Source organism: Myiozetetes cayanensis, unplaced genomic scaffold (assembly GCF_022539395.1).
Source record: "Myiozetetes cayanensis isolate MyiCay16 unplaced genomic scaffold, myiCay2020 scf9, whole genome shotgun sequence".
Taxonomy (NCBI): Eukaryota; Metazoa; Chordata; class Aves; order Passeriformes; family Tyrannidae; genus Myiozetetes; species Myiozetetes cayanensis.
In genome coordinates, this window is record NW_026088185.1 from 10,506,691 (window position 1) to 10,529,235 (window position 22,545).

General features: G+C 40.0%; 1 protein-coding gene across 2 annotated transcripts in view; it reads right to left on the reverse strand.

The window, feature by feature from the left end:
• Positions 1 to 22,545, reverse strand: part of SATB2 (SATB homeobox 2) — a 131,216-nt gene that overhangs the window by 104,463 nt on the left and 4,208 nt on the right. For both annotated transcript variants that reach the window (XM_050340131.1, XM_050340130.1), the window contains one exon: positions 5,020 to 5,196. In XM_050340131.1, coding sequence (XP_050196088.1) covers positions 5,020 to 5,196 — 177 coding nt within the window. The remainder of the gene's footprint in view (positions 1 to 5,019; positions 5,197 to 22,545) is intronic.

Sequence of the window (22,545 nt, forward strand, 5' to 3'; positions counted from 1 at the left end):
TTACACACAGCAGCCTGGGGTTTGGACTGATTTGCTAAACAGCATCATATCACACAGATCTGGTCTGTGCTTTGAAATAATACTGAAACACAGGCTACAAGTGCAAGGGGCCTCCAGTTAACAGCAGAGAGCAGGGCTGAGCTCACATATTTAAACCCTTGAAGAAAATGAACACACTTGCAGTCTGGGTTGCTTCCTGCAACAGCCATGTGCACTATGGATCCAAAGCCCTTATGTGTCTGTGCCTTGGTTTCCTTCCTATACAGTCAGGAGAGCCACCTTTCTCTCTTGCTGCAGCTCACTGCAAGGACAGCTCCACCAGTGCTCCAGAACACAGTGCTCTGCAGAAGCACCAAAACCAAGCTGTCTCCTGACTGCAAGCAACATCAGAGCTTCACAGGCAAGGCAGCTGAAGTAGGACCATTAGTCCTGAGATACCTTTCTGGGTGTCACGAAATTTGGGCAGAGGTACCCTTCAGCTACTCTGGCCAGGCACTGACCAGCAGCAACAAAATTCTCCTCCTTCCCACTGCAGTGATGCAAGGTTGACAGGGCTGAGCTGTCTGATCTGAGCTTACTAAACTACAATCCTCACTGAGTATGACTCTCGTACCTGTCCAGCTATTGCAATTCTACATGGCAAGGTAAGATATTTAAATCTTTGTCATTTCTTGTTCTTCTACTACCCCTTCCCCACCGACCACTGCCAGCCTCTCCTTCCAGCCCTCCACTCTGACCCACAGCTGTTTGCAGCCACAAGTCTTCCCTCTCTTTAGTCTGTACACAGCACTGGATGAAACTGGGCACATGAAGAGAGGCCTCCAAGACACTGCCTGGGAGCAGTGACAATAGGAGACACTGCCTCTTGCAATGGCTCTGCTCAAGGCAATACATTGCTTAAGAATCATGGCTTGGCAATCCCTACAGTGACAGGGATGGGAAAGATCTAATGTTTCCCTTGCTCTGTGTTAACTTCCCTCTGCTGTTTTCTCCTTCTTTCTGCTCCATTTGGCATCTGAGCACCATTTCACTCTCCTCTATGCTCCTTTTCTTGTTGTGGCTACACACAGCAACTAACCCAGGCAACTCTCTTGTCAGTGCCCCGCTAAAGCTGCCCCCAGGCAGCAGTCAGGGCAGGCACCCCACACTGACCTGCCAACACATCCAGCTGAAGGACTTGGGAGGACAAGGCAATCTGCATTTCGACAGCCCATTCACCTTTGCTGACTTCTGCAGACAACACACACCAGCCTGTGTACACACTCACAACAGCTAACAAGGAACTGGTCAAAAGAAAAAACATGTATCCACAAGTAATCACACCATTTTCTTTGTCAAGTGGATTTTAAGAAAGTAGACACTAAAAGCATCACACTAGCATTGCTCTTCTTCCACCCCACACTGAGGAGGGAATCAACTTTCACAGCAGGTCCCAAAACTGCAGGACTGTACACAGGGTACACCAGACTGCAGTTACTTTCATACTACTTTGGTCCTAGCACTCAGCACTCCATACCTCCTAAGAGTTCCCTTCTCTTGCACAGACCAGTTAGAATAGCTCACTCATGGGAAAAAAAAAAAATTCATCTGAGCATGGAAATTTTAGCAAACTACATATAGAACAGGTGCCCCTTTAAAGTATGACTCTTTTCCTCTCTGAAAGGCACATGTAGCAGGTTCCCTACTGTCAGGTGTAGACTCAAGTGATGAAAGAAAAATACATAAATGTTTATTAAACCTTTGCTGCCATTCACACCACCAACTTTCACACCCCAGTGCCAAGCTGTTAACAAATTCCCATGCTGTTCCAGAAGATATTTCACAGCTCCTGTCAGAAAAGGGAAGTTTCACGAGGGCAGCACTCACTGGAAAAGTCTCTGCTCCCACCACCATCAACAAAAAACATTCACAACCAGCTGTTTGTGGAATAAATGTGTCCTGGTCAAACTGTGTGGGAATAAAGAGCTTCTTCCAGTGAGGCATGGTGCCACCTTTATGTAAACCTCATGATACATATTTGTCTCAAGATTGTTTATCCTAAAGCTTATCTACTTACCTAATGACCAAGAATAAAAATTATCCATGATAAGCCAAGTGACCACATGAGGCTCAGGCCAGGTGGCAGCTGTGTGTGTGCAGGTTACAGCTCATACGTTCAGACACAGCGTCACCTCCTCGGAGAACTCTGCAGCTCCAGGCTGCAGCCCTGGCCAGCAGCCCCATGGCAGGGCCCCTTTGGGCACACAGACCCCTCAGGGAGGCACTGTACCACCCAGCACTCTGTGTCACATTCCCTTTCTGGCAGCCAGGCTCTGCTGTGCAGCCAGGTAAACCCACTGCGAGGCACTGCCTGCCCGAGCCTCGGCAGCTCTGCAGGATTGCCACGGCAAAGCACAGCAAAGGCAGGGTGAAGCTGTACAGCAGTTCTCTCTACTGCCACAGCTCCTCTTTCCCCCCAGCCTGGAAGATCCTGGTCTAAAAAGAACAGGAGAAGGCAAGATGTTTCTCACAAGATGAAATGAAATTGCTGCTCCTCTCAGAGTCATCCAAAACAAGAGGTGGGCCAAAATGAAACACTTTCCCAACTCAAAAGGTGACAATTGTGATATACCATGTTACAGCTTTTACAATACCAAAGCTTTGATAAACTCATTTACTTTGTCTCTGGAGGACATGGGGACAACTACTCATGTCACCATTTTGCGCAGCACATTGCTCAAAGCTTTGAAAAATGCAACTGAGGAACTTCAGCTTCTCATGCAGATCCTGTAATTCAGCTGATCATGAAGAAGAACTAAGTGGCCGTTTATTAATGTGCATTGCTAATGGAAATCAATCCCAAGTACTAGAAGAGAAGCAGACTTTTCTTCCTACAACCAGAATGAATAAAGCAAATAGCTTTATTTTTCTCCCCTTCTTAATATCAGAAAATTTTGTTCCCTTAATAAATTCTTATAGCTGCAATTTAGCAGCATGCTTCTGTCAACCCTAGTTAACTGATTAGAACCCAATATTCTATTAATTTTTGAGTTAAACAAAACAGCCTCAGAAATCAATTGTCACTCTGTCTCTGTCTGTACCTCATCTCTCAGCTTACAGACAGCTAGCACAGAGGCAAGATACTACAGAACATGCTGCATACTTCAGCTTCATATCTTAAAATCAGCATGGCTGACAGTATTTGCTCAGGATGTCTAAAAGACTTTGGTGGACTGGTCTTTCTGTGTCAAAGTAAATAACCTGACCAAGAGATTTGTTAGTGGATGGATCTTTAAGATACTTATATATATATACACCATCTGATATTGTCTAGTGGAAAGTAATTGCTCCTTAAAGATGAAAATATTACAGACTTTTCTTTCAGACTAATCACAACAATTAGATATTTTATTTTCTAGTCAAGTTATTCGAGCAATACATCAAGTGACAGATTAGTATCTGAACCTGCTCATTGTCAAAGCCTGTAGTTCGAAAACGCAGTGGCCATTTCCTCCCTGCACAGTGACTAATTTCCTTCGTGAGTCAATCTGTCTCTCCTCCTCACTATTCTCACAACAGAGAGATGCTGCAAAAGCAAGGTTCCCCCCCATGAGACGCTGAGCCAGTGTGGATCACTGCACTGCATGGCATGCCTCCGTGGAGCAGGTTTTCTGCAAAGCCCATTCCCCTCTGTAAGTGCCAAGAATCAAATTTTGGCCACCTAATGCAGCATGTTCCACATGTTAGCTCGCAACACGTTGAGCAACTGTGTTAACTGAGATGGATAGTGCTGTCAAACAGAAAGCTGGCTCACCAGGATGGAAGCAGTGGGATACACTGACCTTTTACATTCAGAAAAAAAAGAGTTCCTAAGATGACACGAAACATTTAATATTAAAAACAAAAACAACTACCTTCTTGCAGAGCTTTTATTACCATATTATGTAAATAAACACATGTTCATGAGCTCTGCCTGTTTTAAGAACCTGAGCCTCTCTCACAGAGCAGAGTCTGACAGAGGAAATGAATCACTATCACCCAGCTTGGAAAGAAGTTTGTACAAGGAGCCCAAGCTATTAACCACTGCCTGGAATTCCTGGATTCAACACCACCAATGTTCCCTCTGTTCCCACGTTCAAATACCCAGCTATACAAAATAACTAAAACCAACAGACAAAATCCAAAATCCAGCAAAGTTGCTATTAAACTACTCTAAATGTGCACAGGTTTTATTGGTGATATGGAGATGAAACAAACCTAAAGGCTTCTCATCCAAAAGTATAAGCACTGAAATAACCTGTGTAGTATAAAAAAGCCTCTTGAAATGCAAGGTTCATTCTGGAAAGATTTCTCCCAGCCCACCACCTCCTGCCCATCTCCCTCAAGATTAGGATTTTCGGATTGTTTTTTTTCAAGTTGATATTTTGGGTAGGGAAGGAAAGCTTTGTTTATTTTAAGATTTTGCTGCTAACAGAGAATTATCTCTAAGTGGAAGGAACTGTAGAGCTTTACACAGGGCTTTGCAGCAACATAGTAGGTAAGTGAAAACAGAGAAATCAGCCTGTACATTTAGCCCTACAACTATTTGCCATAAAGAGAGTATGTATACATATGTAACCATTCTCTACAATGTGTAATTTAAAAAATGAAAGGCTACAATAGGCTGTTCAAAATGGCCCTGCTACAAAGAAGAACACTAGATACCATCTAGCTGTACACCTACAGGTTCTACCCAGCTCTGCTGCGCTGACTTCCTCGGAGCAGCGACCTGCCTTGTGGTTCGGAACAAGTGTGTCATGGATATGCTGGCTGATCATTATCACCATATTTCACACTTCAGCAAGATCTACCTCATGCTTTCGAGGCAAGTTAACAAGGTGGGGCTTGCTGTACACCTAGTTTAAGATTAAACAATTAACACACTGATATAACCACTTCCAAGATTTGCCACCAATTTTCTTGCTTTCTCCTTACATTGAACAACCTCAGGTGCCGTATTCTGCGGTGCAGAGAAGGGGGGAAAAGAACTTTATTGAATACCTTGTGCCTGAGCTGCAGAACTGTGGGAATACCCCAGAGCCAGGAGCGCTGTCTCCACCAGCTGGCTAAAGAGCACATCTTTGCGAACCAGAACGAACTCAGCATGCTCTTCTCGATTATCGTATTCAAGAGAGGCGTCCGACTGCTCCACCACACAAAAGACGGGAATCATCAAACCTAGATGGAAAAAAAAAAACCCAAAAACAACAAAGCATCAATAAGAGGGGAACAAGAAGTCTGTCATACATCTCTGATTAAAGCTGTAAATTAAAACACCTCCTAGAAGGCTCATCATAAGTGGAAATCTGCCTTTCTTCCCTGTGGGATAGCTTTTGTTTTCTTTCCAAGGGAAATACTGAAGTCTCATCACTTGACTCATTTAAAAACCACACTAAAAGCTCCAGAGAATACAGTTCAGGAACAGAATCAGAGTCAGCATTAGGATGAACAAGATTTCCTAATAAGATTTTTTCAACATAGCAGAAGTTTTCTACAGTTCCATGAATGTCCCTATTCTTTCAGGTCAGAGCTTCTCCGCCTTCAGCTATACAAAAACCTGACATACAAATGCTGCTTCTGCTTCTCTCTACACAGTGAATCTACACAGTGAACGCATGGAGGAATCAGCAGAGGCAGGTAGCCTTGGGGGACACTTAGATATACGTGCATTTTTAGACCATGGCCAGTCTTCTCATTGTGCACGGAAAATATTCTTGCATTGATTTTGCTGAAAATTATAACCTTGTATTGGCAGCTGATGGTCACACAGACCTGGACAGACAAGGGGGCTGTCCTCTTGCTGCATGCACGGAGAGAGTGAGAACAGCTCTCTTTGAAAGAGCATCAAGGATGAGGAGGAACCACAGAAGTGGAAAACTCAGAGGGTGGTCTGGATTCAATTTTGTTCTGTTTTATTGTAAATTTACTTTTGTGGTTACAGGATCAAGTCATCTATGGCAATAAATTGTGGGGCATGAACTTAAAGGGATTCAATACAACAGGCAGTAGAGAAACATGCCCATTTGCAGGCAACGACCCTACAGTGCATGCACAGAGGGAAGAGGGAACAGACAAAAAACTTACAGAACTGCACTGCTATTTCCATCACCTGCTACAGGCCTGGCTGTAGTCAGGGGGAGCCAAAGGAAAAATCATTACCTGCAGTCACAGAAATTTATTAATTGGTTACATACAGTTTGTTAGTCCCTAGATAAACTAGGAAATATCGGGGCAGAGACCAAACTCAGCCTATAGCAGTTTTCCAAATATGTCATCTAAGGCTCATAATACCACCAGAAAGCTCTCTTCTAAATCTTACTTTTCAGAATGAAATATAACCATTTCCAGTAGAAAATAACTTCAAAAAAAATATCTGAGTGCTTACTTATGAAAGACCAGACACAAATCACTGTATTCTTGGACCAGGCATTTCTTTAAGGGAAAAAGAAGAGAAAGCCACATTTCAGTTCTCCTGCACGAAGTCCATTAAATATCTTTGAGATATTCTGCTATCAGTAGTGTCAGTATCTACAAACCAATAGTTATATATCCCTTCAGAGGAGTCACCGTGCCCTGAAATAAACACAGTCACACCAACAACTGCTATGGGACTTAAATACTCCTTATCTTGAATTTTGAGAAACTAAATTACTTTAAAAGATATTTTAGATCCACAATTCTCACTCAGTGAGAGGCCCACAACAAGAGCTACAGGCTACATTATCCAGTTGATGTGTTTTAGTTATTTGTTTTAAAACATCCTGAAGTAATTTACAAGAAGGTTACCACATCACACAGATACTGCTCCCTCTTCGCTGCTTGATTCTGGGTTAAACTGATGCATTTTGCAAGTTCAAGCAGCCAAATTCTAACACACCGTGCTAAAAAAAATCTCTGTGAAAAAAAATCTCTAGGTGCTTTCCTGAAAAGACAGCCCATGGCTGATCACGTTCCACTGAAATCAGTGACAAAATTTCTCTTCCTATGAAAGGTTAAAACTAGAATTCTATTTGTTCATAAACCATTTAACTAGCTAAAACGAAACTAAGTCTCTTTAAGTGACAAACTTCCAGTCCTGTCGAACATACAGGCTGTCACAGCACTTTTGATGGGGCTATTAATGTCTTGGCAAAAGATTAGGATAATTGGCCAAATGCTGAGGCTGTAATATCAGTTGTGTAAATTACATTTTGGCAAGACAGGAAAAGTGATGAAGCAAACTGATGAGAGGGAGGCCACAGTGTCTTTTATCCTCCTGCTGGATGCTTTCCTTGTCAAACAACAGTCTCTCCTTTTCAGCACAGAAGTTGCACCTGTTCCCCGCGCTCATCCCTTACTGTCTGAGTACAAACAGGACCTCAAAAGCTAGAACTGATGCCATACACGATATCACTTCATGGATGGCACAAAGGGCCCTCAGGACCCCTGCCCATTATGATTTTCCTGGCCCTTCCTGCTGCCCATGTTTGCAGAGACCCTGCTACAGAAACAGCTTTTGAAAAAACATCTCTGAACTCAGTGACTCAGTGTAACTGTTGATAAGCTGCTATTAGTACCTTAAAAAAAGAGAGCAAAGGGCAGGTTACCACATCTGTCATTGCTAACCTATTCTCATGCCTCTCACTGTAGCATCTGGAATCTTAATACCAATTTTATTTTAGTAAAAAACAACAGTAATCCAACCTATTTCCTAGTAAATCTTACTCCCAAGGAAGTTTCAACCACTTTGTCCTCTGTTTTGCATTAGAGAGGTAAACGGTCATATCTCCAATGGATTTATCACCCCAAGCTTCTCGGTTTCCTGACGTTATCTGAAAATAAATTAACATACTTTCAGTATGTTGGAATCAGAAGGAAAAATACCTGCAGTCAGAGGCCAACATGCTCTTTACACACTGATACACACCATGCCTTGCTCCTACATGCACATTTTATACCTCCAGCTCACTACGGGGCCCTGAGAGAAGAGCAATACAAGTTCCTCATTGCTCACTGTCATTCCAGTCGAAGAACTTAGAGCAGCACTCCGAGAGCAGGAGACCAAGCATCCATAATGAAGTCTCTCACGCAGTGCTACTGCAGTGCAAGCCAGCCTTACTCACAAATCCTGAAACTCCTCAGCTCTTTCCCTAACGAGCGATCAGCCAGAGCTCCTGTCATCCTCTCCTGCCCACACCCATGCACCGAAAGGGCTGAGGTTCCCTCGGCACTGAAACTGTGTGCACTCGCTCTCCCAGCTCCAGAAAGATGCTGCAGTGACTGATGCTGCACAGCTCATGGTGGATGACACACAGCATTGATTTTCACACACGGAGAAAAACAGGGGTAATCTGAGGGCTAAAAAAGGAAAGAGTTTGTTTCCTTGAAGGATGAAAACAATGCTGGTATGCACACAAAACGGTAACAGCAATCTCAAATCATACAAGAGACTTTTTCTCCTTGGTTTTTCTTCACTTAACTGACTTAGAAGCAGCTTTTTTATGCTTCTCACAGAGCTTTGACCCCATATAGATGGCAGCTGCATAAAATATCAGGGGAACATAAACCAAGACCTACATAAAGGTTTTTATAAGAACATCCATACACAACAAGAATCATACCTAATCCATGAAAGAGACCAGTGAAAAACTGTTCCCACTATTACCCAGAAGAACAGAATGGTTAGTAGTGACCAGAACACTTGTATAACATACATATTTAAAACAAATCAAAGATGAGATTTAAGCCCCACTGTTGCTTTCACAGAAAAGTTGCAATGTACAGAGAAGACTTTGTAAACAGAGTTGCATTTTTTGCTGAAACTCTGTAAGGGGCAGAGAAATCAGGAAGAATTAAATATTTATCAAAGAGACTGGTGTCCAAATGCACATTTTCTCCTCCTTGTCCATTTTAATCTGTAGTTTTATTTCACTGGGGAGAAATCAGTTCTTTAAAATGAAGGAAAGAGAAACAGATAATTCATTCAAGAAGTGAAAACCTGGGACACTCTGTTGCATAAAGCATTCATTTTTCCAAAAACAACCTTAAAGCCAGTGAAAAGTATTATCAAACTGCAGTCATACAGCTCCCTGGAAACCATTTTCAAGACTTACGAGTAAAAAGCTGCAAATTTCTAATGCCCAACTAGAAGGATGAGAGAGAACAGATATTAAGAAGTCCTGCACTGTTTCTTTTGTTCATTTGCAAATCATACTTGGTCCAGTACCTGTTTTAAACGAGTAGTAAATACAATACTACTGGCACTGAACTTCTGTGTATTGTCCACATACCCATCATAGACTTGGCAATCAAAGCAAAGAAGAAAAGGACACAGAAAATTGAGGAGCAGGTTACTCTTTCTGCCACCCACCTCTCCCGCCATTAAATAGGGAGCGGTGTTTGCATGTCCTAATAAGTGTAAAATTAAGATCAACCAACAAGAAGAGGCACCAATAAAATTTGTCTTTTTAGATTAAAATCTCTTTCCATCAGCACAGTTTTGAGCCCCGTCTAGGTGTTATTTAATTTAATATAATTTGAACAATTTCCAAACATCAGCTTGATTAATTTCAACAGCATGGTGTTATGGTAAGATTTACTGTACAGGGGTTGTCTAGCAGGGAATTAATAAAGAAGCCAGTTCTTTGCCCTGAGTAACATGAGGTTTTAAGACTTCCCAGATTTCTAGTGGGAATACTTCACAGCACAAGCATGTTTTCTTCTGGGAGTGAAACCCACCAAAATTATTAAAAACTGAGATCAAATGGTGGTGTCAAACCCAAAGGAAATCATTCTACAGTGGAGAGATTTTTATCAAATGAAGAAAGTGGAAAATAAAGTTTCTGTTGTTGCTGTTGTGCTTTGGATTTTTAGGTTTTGTTTGTTGGCTTTTTTTTATTGTTTGTTTGTTTTTTTAAATCAGAACATAGACACACACACACACAGAGTGTAATCTCACACGAAGACAAAGCAAATTTCTATGGTTTTTCATTCAGAAACTTGGACATCTTGAAAATTCATAAACAACTGAAACTACTCTTCATTACTGTATGCAGAAAACATTTTCCTTAGCAGAGACTGTAATGTGGGTCGTTCTCTAAGCTGGTCTTTCCAATACATAGAAGGGAAAAAAGAAAAAAAAAAAAAAAAAAGAAAAGAAAAGAAGAAATCTGGGCAACAGCAAGAGCAGCATCCACAAATATTTATTCCCATGTACATCTCAAAACACTGAATTACAAGCAACTTCAGTTGAACTTCTGAGACCCTTACTCTGTGACAGAGACTAGGAAGCCCAACCAGCAAAGCATGGATTGTCTTGAGGAAATTATCTAAATAAAGATCCCATAAATTTAACAATAAAGCATGCTCCCACAACTGGCAGTAACCACAGGAAGGAATCAAACTACAAGATTTCCTAAACCTAATCTGCTTCTTTTTCTTTAGGAGAGAGACCTTTACCCAGCAAAGGCAGTGAAGGGAAAGCAGTCCACTTATTTATTTCCCTTTGCACTGCAATAGAGCTGACCTTACGTAAACCAATCTGGTATTTAGCTGTCTTTCCCTTTTTTTTTAAACAAATTTGAAAAATGAACTTAAAATGAGAAAACTGCTTTAAAAGGCAGAAATCGGCATCCGTGCGGCACAGGAGAGCTTTGCCAGTTCTCCTTTTCACATACTGCAGCTCTAATTGAAAAGGCAGAAACCAATTAAGTTTGACAGCTTTCAGTTACAGAAATACCTGAATTTCTGCAGCAAAGATGCCATCGTGCATCCTAGCGCAACATAAATCCATCATTTCCTTTCTGAAAAACTTAACACTAGTACCAAGTTAAAGAAAAAAAAAAAAAAAACCAAAACAAAGAAAAAAAAGGAAAGGAAATTAAAAGGGAAGCTTTAAAGCTTCAGTGTGTCACTTCAGAACGGTGTAAACTGCAAATACTGAAGTGATCAGAAATTTAAACCTAGTGTTCATGATAATAACCAGGAGTTTTCTATTCAAGACTCAACTAGCTGAACAAACATTGAATCACAGAATCATTGTAGTTGGAAAAGACCTTTGAGACACACGTAACAAGAGAAGATAAATTCATAATTGGAAAAGATCAACTGCATTCCAAAATGGGCTTTTTTGTCTGGTTGGTTGGGCTTTTTTCTAAGAGTAAAGACATCAAATAGTATTTGAAAAAAAGGGGTTTGTTCCGGTCTCACCACCACTTTCATTTAAATCACAGCGTAGTTGTAGCTGGTGGTGATGTGAGATCTTCCCCAGAAAATCCTGCAGAGTCCAACTGAGGGCTGCAGATGCAGGAGACAAGCTGAACAGGCACAACCGTACCATTTCCACAGTGCCACACACACATGACTATTCACGCTAGAGAAGGATCTGACTTGAAGTAGATGCCAGGTTCAGCCCATGCTGGTGTAATTCAGTGATAAGGTGGAAGAGACAGAGCTCACACATTTCAGCAAGTGTTAAGAATGTCCATTAAGGCTTACTTTCAAGTTACCCCATAAATTATGAATATAATTAAATTGGACAGAATATAAGCTATTGGCACTTAACTTATTTACAATAAATGCTTGGTTTGGGTAAATGGACTGTGTTTCAGCCTTTTATGTATCAAGCACCAGCTTACAACAGTCTCATTATGAGGCTGAGAATTCTCCCACTGTAAATCTTTTTTAATGGGGACTGGAGGAATGACTTTGCAGTTGTTTGTCACTAACCACTCGGAACCACGTGAAGAAAGCTGTGTGCGCACACTGACAGGCGGCCAGCGGGAAATCTCTGTCACATACAGGAGAGCGTATCAGGATCTTTGCAACTGTACAATCCTACGCAAAACAAAAGCACCAAATACCTCCTTACAGCAAAAGGTTTTGGTTTAAAAACTTTCTGCTAATCCTCTGCCCTCCAGTGTGCTCTAGACAAAATGAGAGCTATCTGATTTTGCATATAACCAGTAATGCGATGCTGTTAAACTCCTACTCTTCATGGGTTTATAAGCCCGCTGCAAATAATTTGTTCCAGGATGCAATTTGGTAAAGAAAAGCTCAGTCCACAGATGATTTTAATACAATGTTTGCCAAAGAAACAAAATCACATTAAATAACATTACATTGCAGAATTTTTCTTCTTAGGAGGGCCAGAGGAAGTAAAACTAAGGACAATATCTTTCTCCTCCTCCTCAGTTATTTGTTCTGGCTTTACATATTCAATAAATCTGTAGGCAGGAAATGCATTTCCACATATTATATTTTAGCCAATGGCGAATGCAAACCACAAGATATTATTTACATCCTTCTTCAGCTTCCAGACCTTTCTGTGGCTTCAGTCTCCCAGCCATCACAGCTATCCCAGATCTCAGGAAGTCTTATAAATAAGTCACTACCGTCTCTGCAGATGTCCCCTGTTTCTGACAGCTTAACTAGCCAAAGAATCCTTCTCCTAGCTGAAATAACAGCCTTACTTGTTTAATACAAAATATTTCAGGCCACTATCCCACCACAGAAACATATTATGAAACTCATAACTTGATTTGATAATACTTGAGTTTCTCAAAAGACGATATAAAAGAAGAGCCGTATTTAGAGCATGAGAAAGAGAAGGATACAAAGCGTTTACCTCTAGCGCAGCCTCTCCTGCTGCGTGCCTGGGACAGAAGTGTTACTCAGGGGAGATGAGGCCTTTTGTTAGTCCAAGTGGATCAGCTGTTTCTGGTAACTAACCCCCTTTACTAAACTAGTTGCACTAAACTCAAGCCAACCTTCAAATCTGTGACACCGGTTGGATTCAAAGGGCAAGAACGGAGCAGCCCCACTGGGGTTAGCCCAGGGACAGCCACGGATGGGGCAGACGGGAGGCTGGAGAAATTAAACAGCACAACAAAGCACTTCCACCTCCCCACCTAAGTGAGCCAAACATGAGAGCGATGACAACCCAGACCTCAAAACACGGTTTTGAGGGAGGCTGAGTCAGAAAGCAGCACAAAGAGCTCAGCTCCCCGGAGCCAGCCAGCACCTCCCAGCAGGCAGGAACACCTGTGGGGTACCAGCACCACACACTCCACCAGAATCACACACCCCACTAGAACCACACACCAGCCTTCCAATACATAGAACAGAATCATACAATCAGTTAGGTTGGCAAAACAAAAATCCTCCAGTCCAACTATTCACATCAAAAGGCAAAGGTGAAGACACTATAGCTACGTTTTTCCTAAATAAAAGCTCAGTTTTTTCAACTTGTTTCCCAGTTAAAAAAGAAGAAAAAGTATCCCACAGCCGTACTTCATAATATGAACTCATGGAAAATATACTTATTTCACTGAAAACCAGTAGAGTAAACACTTCTAAATTAAACTGACTTAAAAAAAAAAAAAATTCATCTAAAGCCATTAATTTCCCATAAGTTTTAGGTTTTGGTCTCTGTAACTTAAAAATTAGTTTAGGGTTTGTGAGGGGTTTTTAGTTTGGGGGATCACTTTTTGTTGTTTTTCTCTTGACAATATAGCAAAACTTGCCTAAGGGGGTAAGACTCCCTATGCCAAGTTCCACCCAAAATTAATTTTAATGACCGACATTTTTAAACGCTGAAAACTGGAACCGCTAATAAGCCCTTAAATTTGGTGGTGCTAGCAGATGCCACCATGTTATGTAATTTTTAAAGAAAAAAACATCTTCTAGCAAAAGCATTTTAATGAAGGTTGTATTAACTAGTCTGCTGGTACTGGGATAAGTCCCCTGGAATGCAACAGAAAAGCTTTCGTAGCTGGTTTGAGGTTTTATGTCTGAAAAAGTGCTGCATACCACACTCGGGCCTATTTTGGGGTCTCCACTGGGACCCACCAGCAAGTTGTTTTCTCCTTGATGTCCAACCCTCTGTGAACCATCCCCTGCCAAGAAAAAGAAGGAATTGTATCACCCCTCCTTCATCTTCCCAGACAATTGTCTGACAGGGAATCTAACGTAACTACTGCAACTACTCCTCTGCCTTCAAACCCAACTGCAGGCTCCAGCAGGGAGACAAGGTGAGTCGATCTGCAACTGCTGTAATCACTGCCTCCTTCCCTCGTGTCTAATAGATACTGGCAGCATTATAAAACCTCATTTCTAAGTGACAATGTCAACAGATATGGCAGAACTGATTACAGGCAAAAGTTACAAGTACACACGCAAGAGGACGAGCCACATTAAACTCTCTCTCTGAGTAAATATCAAACTCAGTGGTTACTCATGGAGTTATTCATCCTGCTGCACTTTCAGCAAGACGTAAGGTTGCTGCTGCAGCAATATCATTACTAGATGGTATTTTTCTGGTAGAAGGAGACCACAGAAATCTTCATCAGATTTTCAGCAGGAAATTCAACAGAGGTGATAATCACAACCAAGAAAGAGTAGAAGCCATTCTGTTCTCTAGAAAGCAGCCAACTTCCCTCCGTGCCTCCCTTTTCACCAGTCAACACAGAGTCTTCAGAAGAATAGCCTGCACCTGCTGCCCATTACGGATCAGGAACCGGCATCTGGGGCTTGGCCTTTACTTACAGCTCTAATCTTCCACACCCCACACTCCTGCAGAGAGAGTGCAACTTCTGAGTGGCATTCTCTTGTATTCCTTCTTTTTCAAGAACAGAAGATCATGAGTTGTGGGGGGAACAATCTACATTTCCCAAAGATGAGATCACACATTTGAAAACTATGGGTTTGAATACTACTCTTTAAGGAATATTTACTTTTATCAGCCAGAACGTCACATTAATCTAACAGTTTTTATTAACTACCAGATCTTTATCAAACAGGTCATGAGCTCAAGGAACAAGAGTCAACAGGTAAATTCTCCTTCTCAGGTGTGCCCGGTGCACTTCATCCAGCTAGTGATATTTTGGGGCTAGAGTGGAAAAGACCTACCTACAGGCAGACACACCGTGTATGGATTCACAGTCAGCAACTGTGTCAGTTTTGGGGCCTCAACCAGCTGAATTGCTGCATTGTTACGTACACAGAGGTACACCCGAGAATCAGATACAGTGAGCAAACGCATGTGCTAACTGAGAGGTGTTAGCCAAAGAAAGCAGATTACATCTGCACTCCAAAGGCTGAACTGGCTCCCAGTTCACTTTCGGATGCCATTCCAAATGTTGATTTACAAAGCTGTATGATACAAGGCTAGAGCCAAGGCTACTGTAGAGAGAATATCTCTTTCCATGTGTGGCACAGCAGAAAGGACATGTCTGCTCACAGCATCAGGACTCACTTCGGAGAAAATGGACAGCCAGGATCCCTCAGCCTCAGGCCTTCAACTCCAGCCAAACCCCTCTGCCAGAGGCACAAAGGTGCACGGCCACTCACCAAGGGGCCTTTCTGCCTATTGGGTTTCAGTCTGAAGGCTGAGGTGCTCAGGTAACTAAAGGGCCATAGAAGAGTCAGTCCCAGCCTAAGAGACCAAGTACGCTCAGTGGCATTCATGTCCACAGAAATCATTTGAAAAAAGAGAGAGGTAAAAACAATATGAAAAAAAAATTCCCCCCCCCAACAATCCCAAAAAACCCAAAACAAACAAACAAGAGAAAACCATCATAAAGTAGCACAGCTTTTTATTTTGAAAGACAAAGAAGTAATTTTTACTGCTTTCTACCTGTCCACGGCATTCTCCAAGCTCATCTAAATGGCAGGTCAGTATGACACTGCGATCATATTTATGTAATCAGGAAGGCTCAATACATTCATCACTACGCCAGACCCAGACACTCAGATAATGCCTAACTTGAGCACTACTGTCAAGCAGTACACCTACTTACTTCATACTTGCTCATAGGAGCCCGTATGAAATCTACTATCCAGACTAGCTTGAGCAACAAACTCTACTTAAAAAGAGGAAAATAATAAAAAAAAGCCCACATTCTGTTACTCTGCATTTTCTCTAAGTCTAAAAATTGGTAGAGTGTATGACAGGTCCACCTCATTTTTCTTAATGATGTTTTTATTATTCTTTCACTCAATTAAAACAGAAATGGATATTGCATCTTCTGACTGTATAATTGTTATTGTAATCTGTTTTCGATCACTGCTTGGGAAATGGGTCCAAAACAACATAAACTATCCACAGCCTCAGAATACAAGTCATTTTCTTTTACTACGATACTTAAAGAGACATCTATCATGTTGCTCTGCTAACATGTTTGTGTTATGGCAAAGAATTTATTTGTAAGTTGGGAAAAGACATTATGAAAATCACCTTTTACTCCAAAGTACTGTATAACTCATATTTTATAACTACATTTCTTAATAACCATTCAAAATAATAAGGCTGGAAATTGCGCACATCTAATTTTAATATATAAATAATGGAAATGCATATAAACTAAAATATGCTCAAAATATGAATTTATATTACTCTCAAAAAATTGTCTGGTTATAGTTTTGAAAATGACATGCTTCATTTCCAATATATGCCTGTCAGTCAAATTTATGACAAAATACTCTCTGTGAGTTTAGATTACCAGGATGGTAAATACTTCTATATGTGAGTTTCCTCACTTATCTGAAGTTTCTGTCCAAACGCTGACAGTGTCAGCAACTTCTCGAGAATGAAGTAGTGTTGGTGATACACAACTAAAGACAGACTAATCCAGTCGCTTCTCAATATTATACAAGTAGAATGGTACGGTTGAGAAGGAGAGGAAGTAACCTTGTGGCTGTATGCAGCAATACAAATCGTGCTTCTGATATGAGAAACTCCCCTCGCAACGTTTCTTGCCAGATTTACTATCTTTGAAAAGATTTGCTGTCAATAGTGTGTCTTTTCATCTCCGCGTGTCTTTGGGGAACAAGTAAAGTGGGAGCACATTCAAGTGGGAGACATTTCTACCGCACTCTGAAAATGCAGTGGGCATGTGGTTATCTCAAGAAATGCTGCAGCTTCATATAAAATAGAGTCTGACCGATTATTTTTATTAAACTTTTTCTGAGCTTCTTCACCTTGCTGACACTGCTACTAACAAGGTACTGTTGTGTTCAAATTGTTTAATATTGCATGTCCCTCTGATACAAGGACATCAGTTAGCAAAATGACTGAACATTTTTACTATTAGCCAGAAAATTTTCTATTTAAAACACAAGTCACAAGTTTAAACTCTTACCTAGAGCTACCTGTCTCTTTTCTTCAAGATCTTTCTGTTCCCTTCATACAGCTTCTACAAATAGTGACAACCTTCTCTTTTTCCTAACGTTGCTGCATGAAACATCCATAGTCATTTGACAGGAAATTTAAAATATATCTTGAGTTCAGACACACTATTTATGCCCCAGCATCCAGTTTAGGATAACAGCAATGCAGGGTTCACATTTCATTTTTTAATCAATCCGTAAATTATTTGTGGAGCCTCATTGCAAGTAGAAGTGACCCCTAGAAGGAGGTTTTATGTAAGTCGTCAGATATTAGCAACATCGACGTTCACATCTTTAGAAATGAGAGTAAGAGTTACACTTAAAAAAATCCCAACAAATCAAAACAAAAAACTAACCAAACAAACAATCCCCCCCACCTTTGAAATATTTTTTTATAAGGGTTTCTCAATGTTAGCAGCCTTAAATTACTAGTAGACAAATGCCAACATCTTGTATATTTGTAAATCTAGGGGATACCAGCAGAGCTACTACATATATTTAAAATGAAAAAAACACAAAAAAACCCACAAAAAAACAACAACTAAAAAACTAAAAATACCATATCAAGTTTTTTTTAAAGTTCCCTAAAATAAAGGAAATAGCACTGGAAATATGAAATATTTTTCCCCTTACCAATACCTGGATCAATGCAAATTAATACAGGGACAAAGTACACTCGACAGCTGCAGTTCGTGCTTTTCGTACAAAGCGCAGGAACTCTGGATAAAAAAAATAATTCCTAACTGCAGAACTGTGGCAATATGGACAACATGACTTGATGGCTGCGATTGCATCACATGTTAAAGCAGCCAACACTTGTGAATAGCCACGAGAGCCTCAGCTAGATGGGCTAACAACTGCCCCAAATTAAACAGCAGAGCGTATTTTCTGTCTCCCATACCACTAATCAATGCAAACTCATTTGTGTGTAGCCCCGCAGCAGAGAAGCTGCTGCTGAACATTCTGCAACAAGTACAAAGCTTGTTGGAGGGCAATTTTTTTTTTTAGTATGGTTAGAGGCTAGAAAACATTTCTCAAAAGCTATCACTCAGCTGCCTTTTGTCTGCCGTGACTATTTCTTACATTAGTGGCACATGCCACCAACACATCTGACCCAGGACATTTTGTACAGTAGGAACCAATTACCACAAGGTTTTTCTTTTTCCCCCAAAGCTGGAAAGGGCATCGGTTCCTTGTTCAACACAGCGGGATTGTTTCAAAACCACTTTGAGCTTCAAAAGGAGAGCACACTTGTTCAGTAGTTACAGAGCCTGAATCAGGCACAGGTTATCTTGAACAAACCCCCATCGTATCAATTCAAAGGGACTTGGTAATACTTTATACCTTGAAAAACTGGGCCTTTAATCCTAAAAACACAGCAGTAGTTACTAATTTAACTAAATTATGAGGGGCAGTAATTAAAGGCCTAACTTAGCTATGCCTTGCAATTTGGGATTCAAAAGAAAGTCTTCCCAAGTTTTACAGATTTTCAGTTATTTTGAAAAGTTTAAAAATAAGATTTAAAAGCAGGTTGGGGACTGCTCAACCACAAAAATAAGTATTTTCTTAAACAGGTCACACAGATGTTTGGTGAATATAAATACATGACTGCAATAAAACTCTCTTCATTTTACAACATCATAGATGCCATATTGATAGATGCCATGTTCTGTGTCAATGGGAGTGAAAAAAATCATACTGCTTCAAGTACTTTCCTTAAAGCTCCAAATGACTGTTGTGGTCCTTTTTCTTCCTCTTCCACACAGACAGCTTTAAAGAAAACAGCAATAATAGAAAGTAACTGCAAAAAAATAAATATTTAGGCTAGCATCTCCATCAAGAGTACTAAATTAAAGTACTAATTTAAAGAAATTCTAAAATAAATTTTATCATCTGAATGCCTGTGCTACAAACTAGAAAGTTTCAACATGACATAGCTGTCTGCTGAAATGATGACTTGATTACAATTACATTATGCCAGTTTTTTTCTACTTTTAAATCTAGATAAAATATTCAGCACAGTAAAAGTATTTAAATAGAACATAAAGACTCCACAAAATTAATTATTTTGGAAAGGAATCTTCAAACTTCACCTTTAGATGGTTATTCATAACAATGAAAGTCTAATACTGTTTGCTTTCCTTCAATGTCCAAATTCTTCATCTAAATTCTGAGGGGGAAATATGTCGCTATTTAATTCCTCGAGAATGTTTCCTGATTGGCATCTTTATAGTTTCTAATATGAATTTGTCATCTTCTTTAGGCATAAAAATAATTCTGGGGAGTAACCGACAAACTCACCTTAACTGGAGTTTTCAAAGAATTGCCCTATAAATAAATGCCAATAAATATATTATGTTCTATGCCAGTGAAACTAAGAAAAGGCAGAACTCAATTTATAAAGGGAGGGGAAAACAGAGAATTAACATGGACTATTCCAAAGATGTTGGTTTCTTTTCCTTTCCTTTGGTTCATGATGAGAATAACAGCATGCAGTTAACTTACACGGCCATGGGTGTGGGGCAGGGAGGAATCGGGGAGATGAAACATTTAGGAACTGTTGCAGGGCAAAAAAAAAAAGCCTTAGTACCGCTAATCTTAAATCTTGAATTCAAAATTGTCGGTGGCTTTCTGCAGATGCAACTTAAGAGTTCCAAAATTACTCTAAACATCAAATTATGTCTAGGTCACTGAATGGGTGGATACCCTATATTCTGTTTAATGCATATGTTCAATTGCACATATATTTTAACCAACTGTGTCTTTATTTTAATAACAGACCAAGTACTGAACACATAAAGAAAGACTATTTTTCTACCTCAGCAAAAATACAGCTGATACACTGCCTGACCCTTCAGGAGTCAAGGGTGCTCTGTTTATTCTATTTACATGACACGATCTGATTGGAAAAGGGAGAGAGGGGTGGAAATCAGCAAAAAGACCAGAAACTCATTTTTAACCATCAGTCCTGAAAAAGAAATCACCATCTTGCTTTTCTTGCTGTTTCTGCTGAATTAGAGCTCTCTTTATCATTATGTATCAGAAACACGTAAAATCCTAGATTTTGCATTTCTTCCTAATCCCTACTGCATTATATCAAAGTACAAAGCAAGGTTTTCCAACTATTCCACCCTGGATAAAACAAAATATATACACACACTGCTGGTTCCTGAACTAACAAGGCTTTGCGGCTTTCACGCTTCTGTACCTTGATGCGCTTAATTCTCTCAAATAACTACATACTTCTCTCAGGCAGCAGGAAGATATTCTTCATCTAGGATCTGGGCAGGAATCTAAAACTTAACCTTTCACTTCACTCAGTTTCTAAGGACAAGAGAAACATGCTTCCTTACTCTGTTCAGAGTGCCATTTAGAGCTCAGTGTCAACTAACCATTTAGAACAGAGGAGCAAATTTGATCAAGCTGTACTCTTCTGTCGGCACAGAAGTGGATTTTCTCTCTAGTAAAGTACTTTAAATCCTTGTAAAAGATATAAAAGGCAGCACAAACCCTACGATATTTTTGCAGAAATACGACAGAATGGATTTTGACAAACAGCTCTTTAGCCATTCTCAGTCAGTGTTTCTGTCACCTCAGAGATACATTAAAACTGATTTCTAACTACACCTAAGCACACACGACCGTGATATATCACAACTTCAGGGGGCTTACAGCAATTAGCAGCAGCGCTCTGAAGAGTCACTGCATCCACATTTCTGGTACATCTGACTTTGTACGAGCACAGTAACCACAGCTACTGATTAACATCCCAATCATACACTTCGGTTTGAATTGCCTGAAAGCTTTCACCTCCACTAATATTCTGTAAATTGAATCACAGTTTTTAACAGTTAAAGGAATAAGAACATATTACTATCAGACTGCGTCAAACTAATTTAACCAGAAAATGTTTTGCAATCATTTCCTGCTCCAAATTTGAACATGTTCCCTTGGCTGCATTTTGGTTCTACATTTCTATTTCAGCAAAACCAAACTTCAGAACAGCTCATTCTGCATACTGGCATTTTAAGTTGCATTCAGAGGCTTTTGACACTTGTTTTCTATGCTCCTCAAAATCAGCACATACATATATACATGCACATCCACTCTTACACAAACAGGTTCCTGAACTGCAATCAACAATTTTGTAAATATAAGTTTCCTCGTCATTAATCATCCCTTTTTTTTTTTTAATCCTTATGGAGTGAATTACCAACTGAGAGGAGACGCCAATTCTAGTAAGTGAATGTTACCCAACAGGGATATAAAGCTGTCAACACCACAGTGCTCTTGCTTGCTCTAAACTCTCTCCCAGACTTCATATGTTTTTTAAAGCGATATTAGCCTTTTTTTCCCAGGGACCTTTCTAAAACCTGCGTCTCCTGAAAATTTGAGCACTTGTGCTTTATTGCATACAGGTTTTAAAACAGACAGTAACTGCTGAAACCTTTTAGAAAGCACTGGGTTAGTCAAGCAAACCAAAACCGAACCCTAACACATTGGACTGACACTAACAACATTGTAAACAGCACCAAAACTTTTAAACCCTCTATTAAACACAACCTTTAAGACCTCGTTTATCTTTTTAGTGACCTTCACTAGTTTATTATAGCTGCATGTAATGGCCCTTTGAATTAAGTACATTCATGTTAGGAATAAAAAAACCAGGAGAGTCATAAGGCAAAATTTCTCATGAGAACAATTGATTTTTCTGTCTGCACTACAAAAGCTTATTTAAAAATGCTTTTTCACTCACAAAACCAGAGAAAAAGCTAGAAACACCTACCGCACTATAGTATTTCTCTATTTCTCAGGGAAGTCACTAGAAAAATAATTGCAGTAAACACTACGATTATAAAACTGGTTACCAAAGGTCATCAGGCTCATCATAGCACCAGTTAGTTTAGAGCTTATTGCTCTGCTCTCAGGAATTAACTTCTGAAACAGATATTATTACACCAAAAAGCCACCTGACAAATAAGAAGGAATTTCAGCATTTACATATCTAAGGCCCAAAATGAGATGAGAAAAAGAGTTGCTAGCATTTGTCTCTGCTTCCAAAACCTTTAGATACACTTTATAGAACTAAAAATAAAACAAAAACTAAAGTCATCTCTAGTTTTCAGTAAAGTATTTCCATTTTTGTCCCAAGCGAAATTCACATTCAATAAAAATTAGCACTTTTTAAAGCCTGAGAAATAAGAATAAACTGAAAGTCTGACAATTGAAGCCTTAGATGTCATTTCACTACGACTTTCAATAGTTTCCTTTTTGTCAAATTCTACACACAATACTAGGAGAGCCTTTATTAATATATATTTGAAAGAAGTTTTATACTAATTTGCCAGTATATTAAAAGTAAGCTTTCCCACAGACATCTAC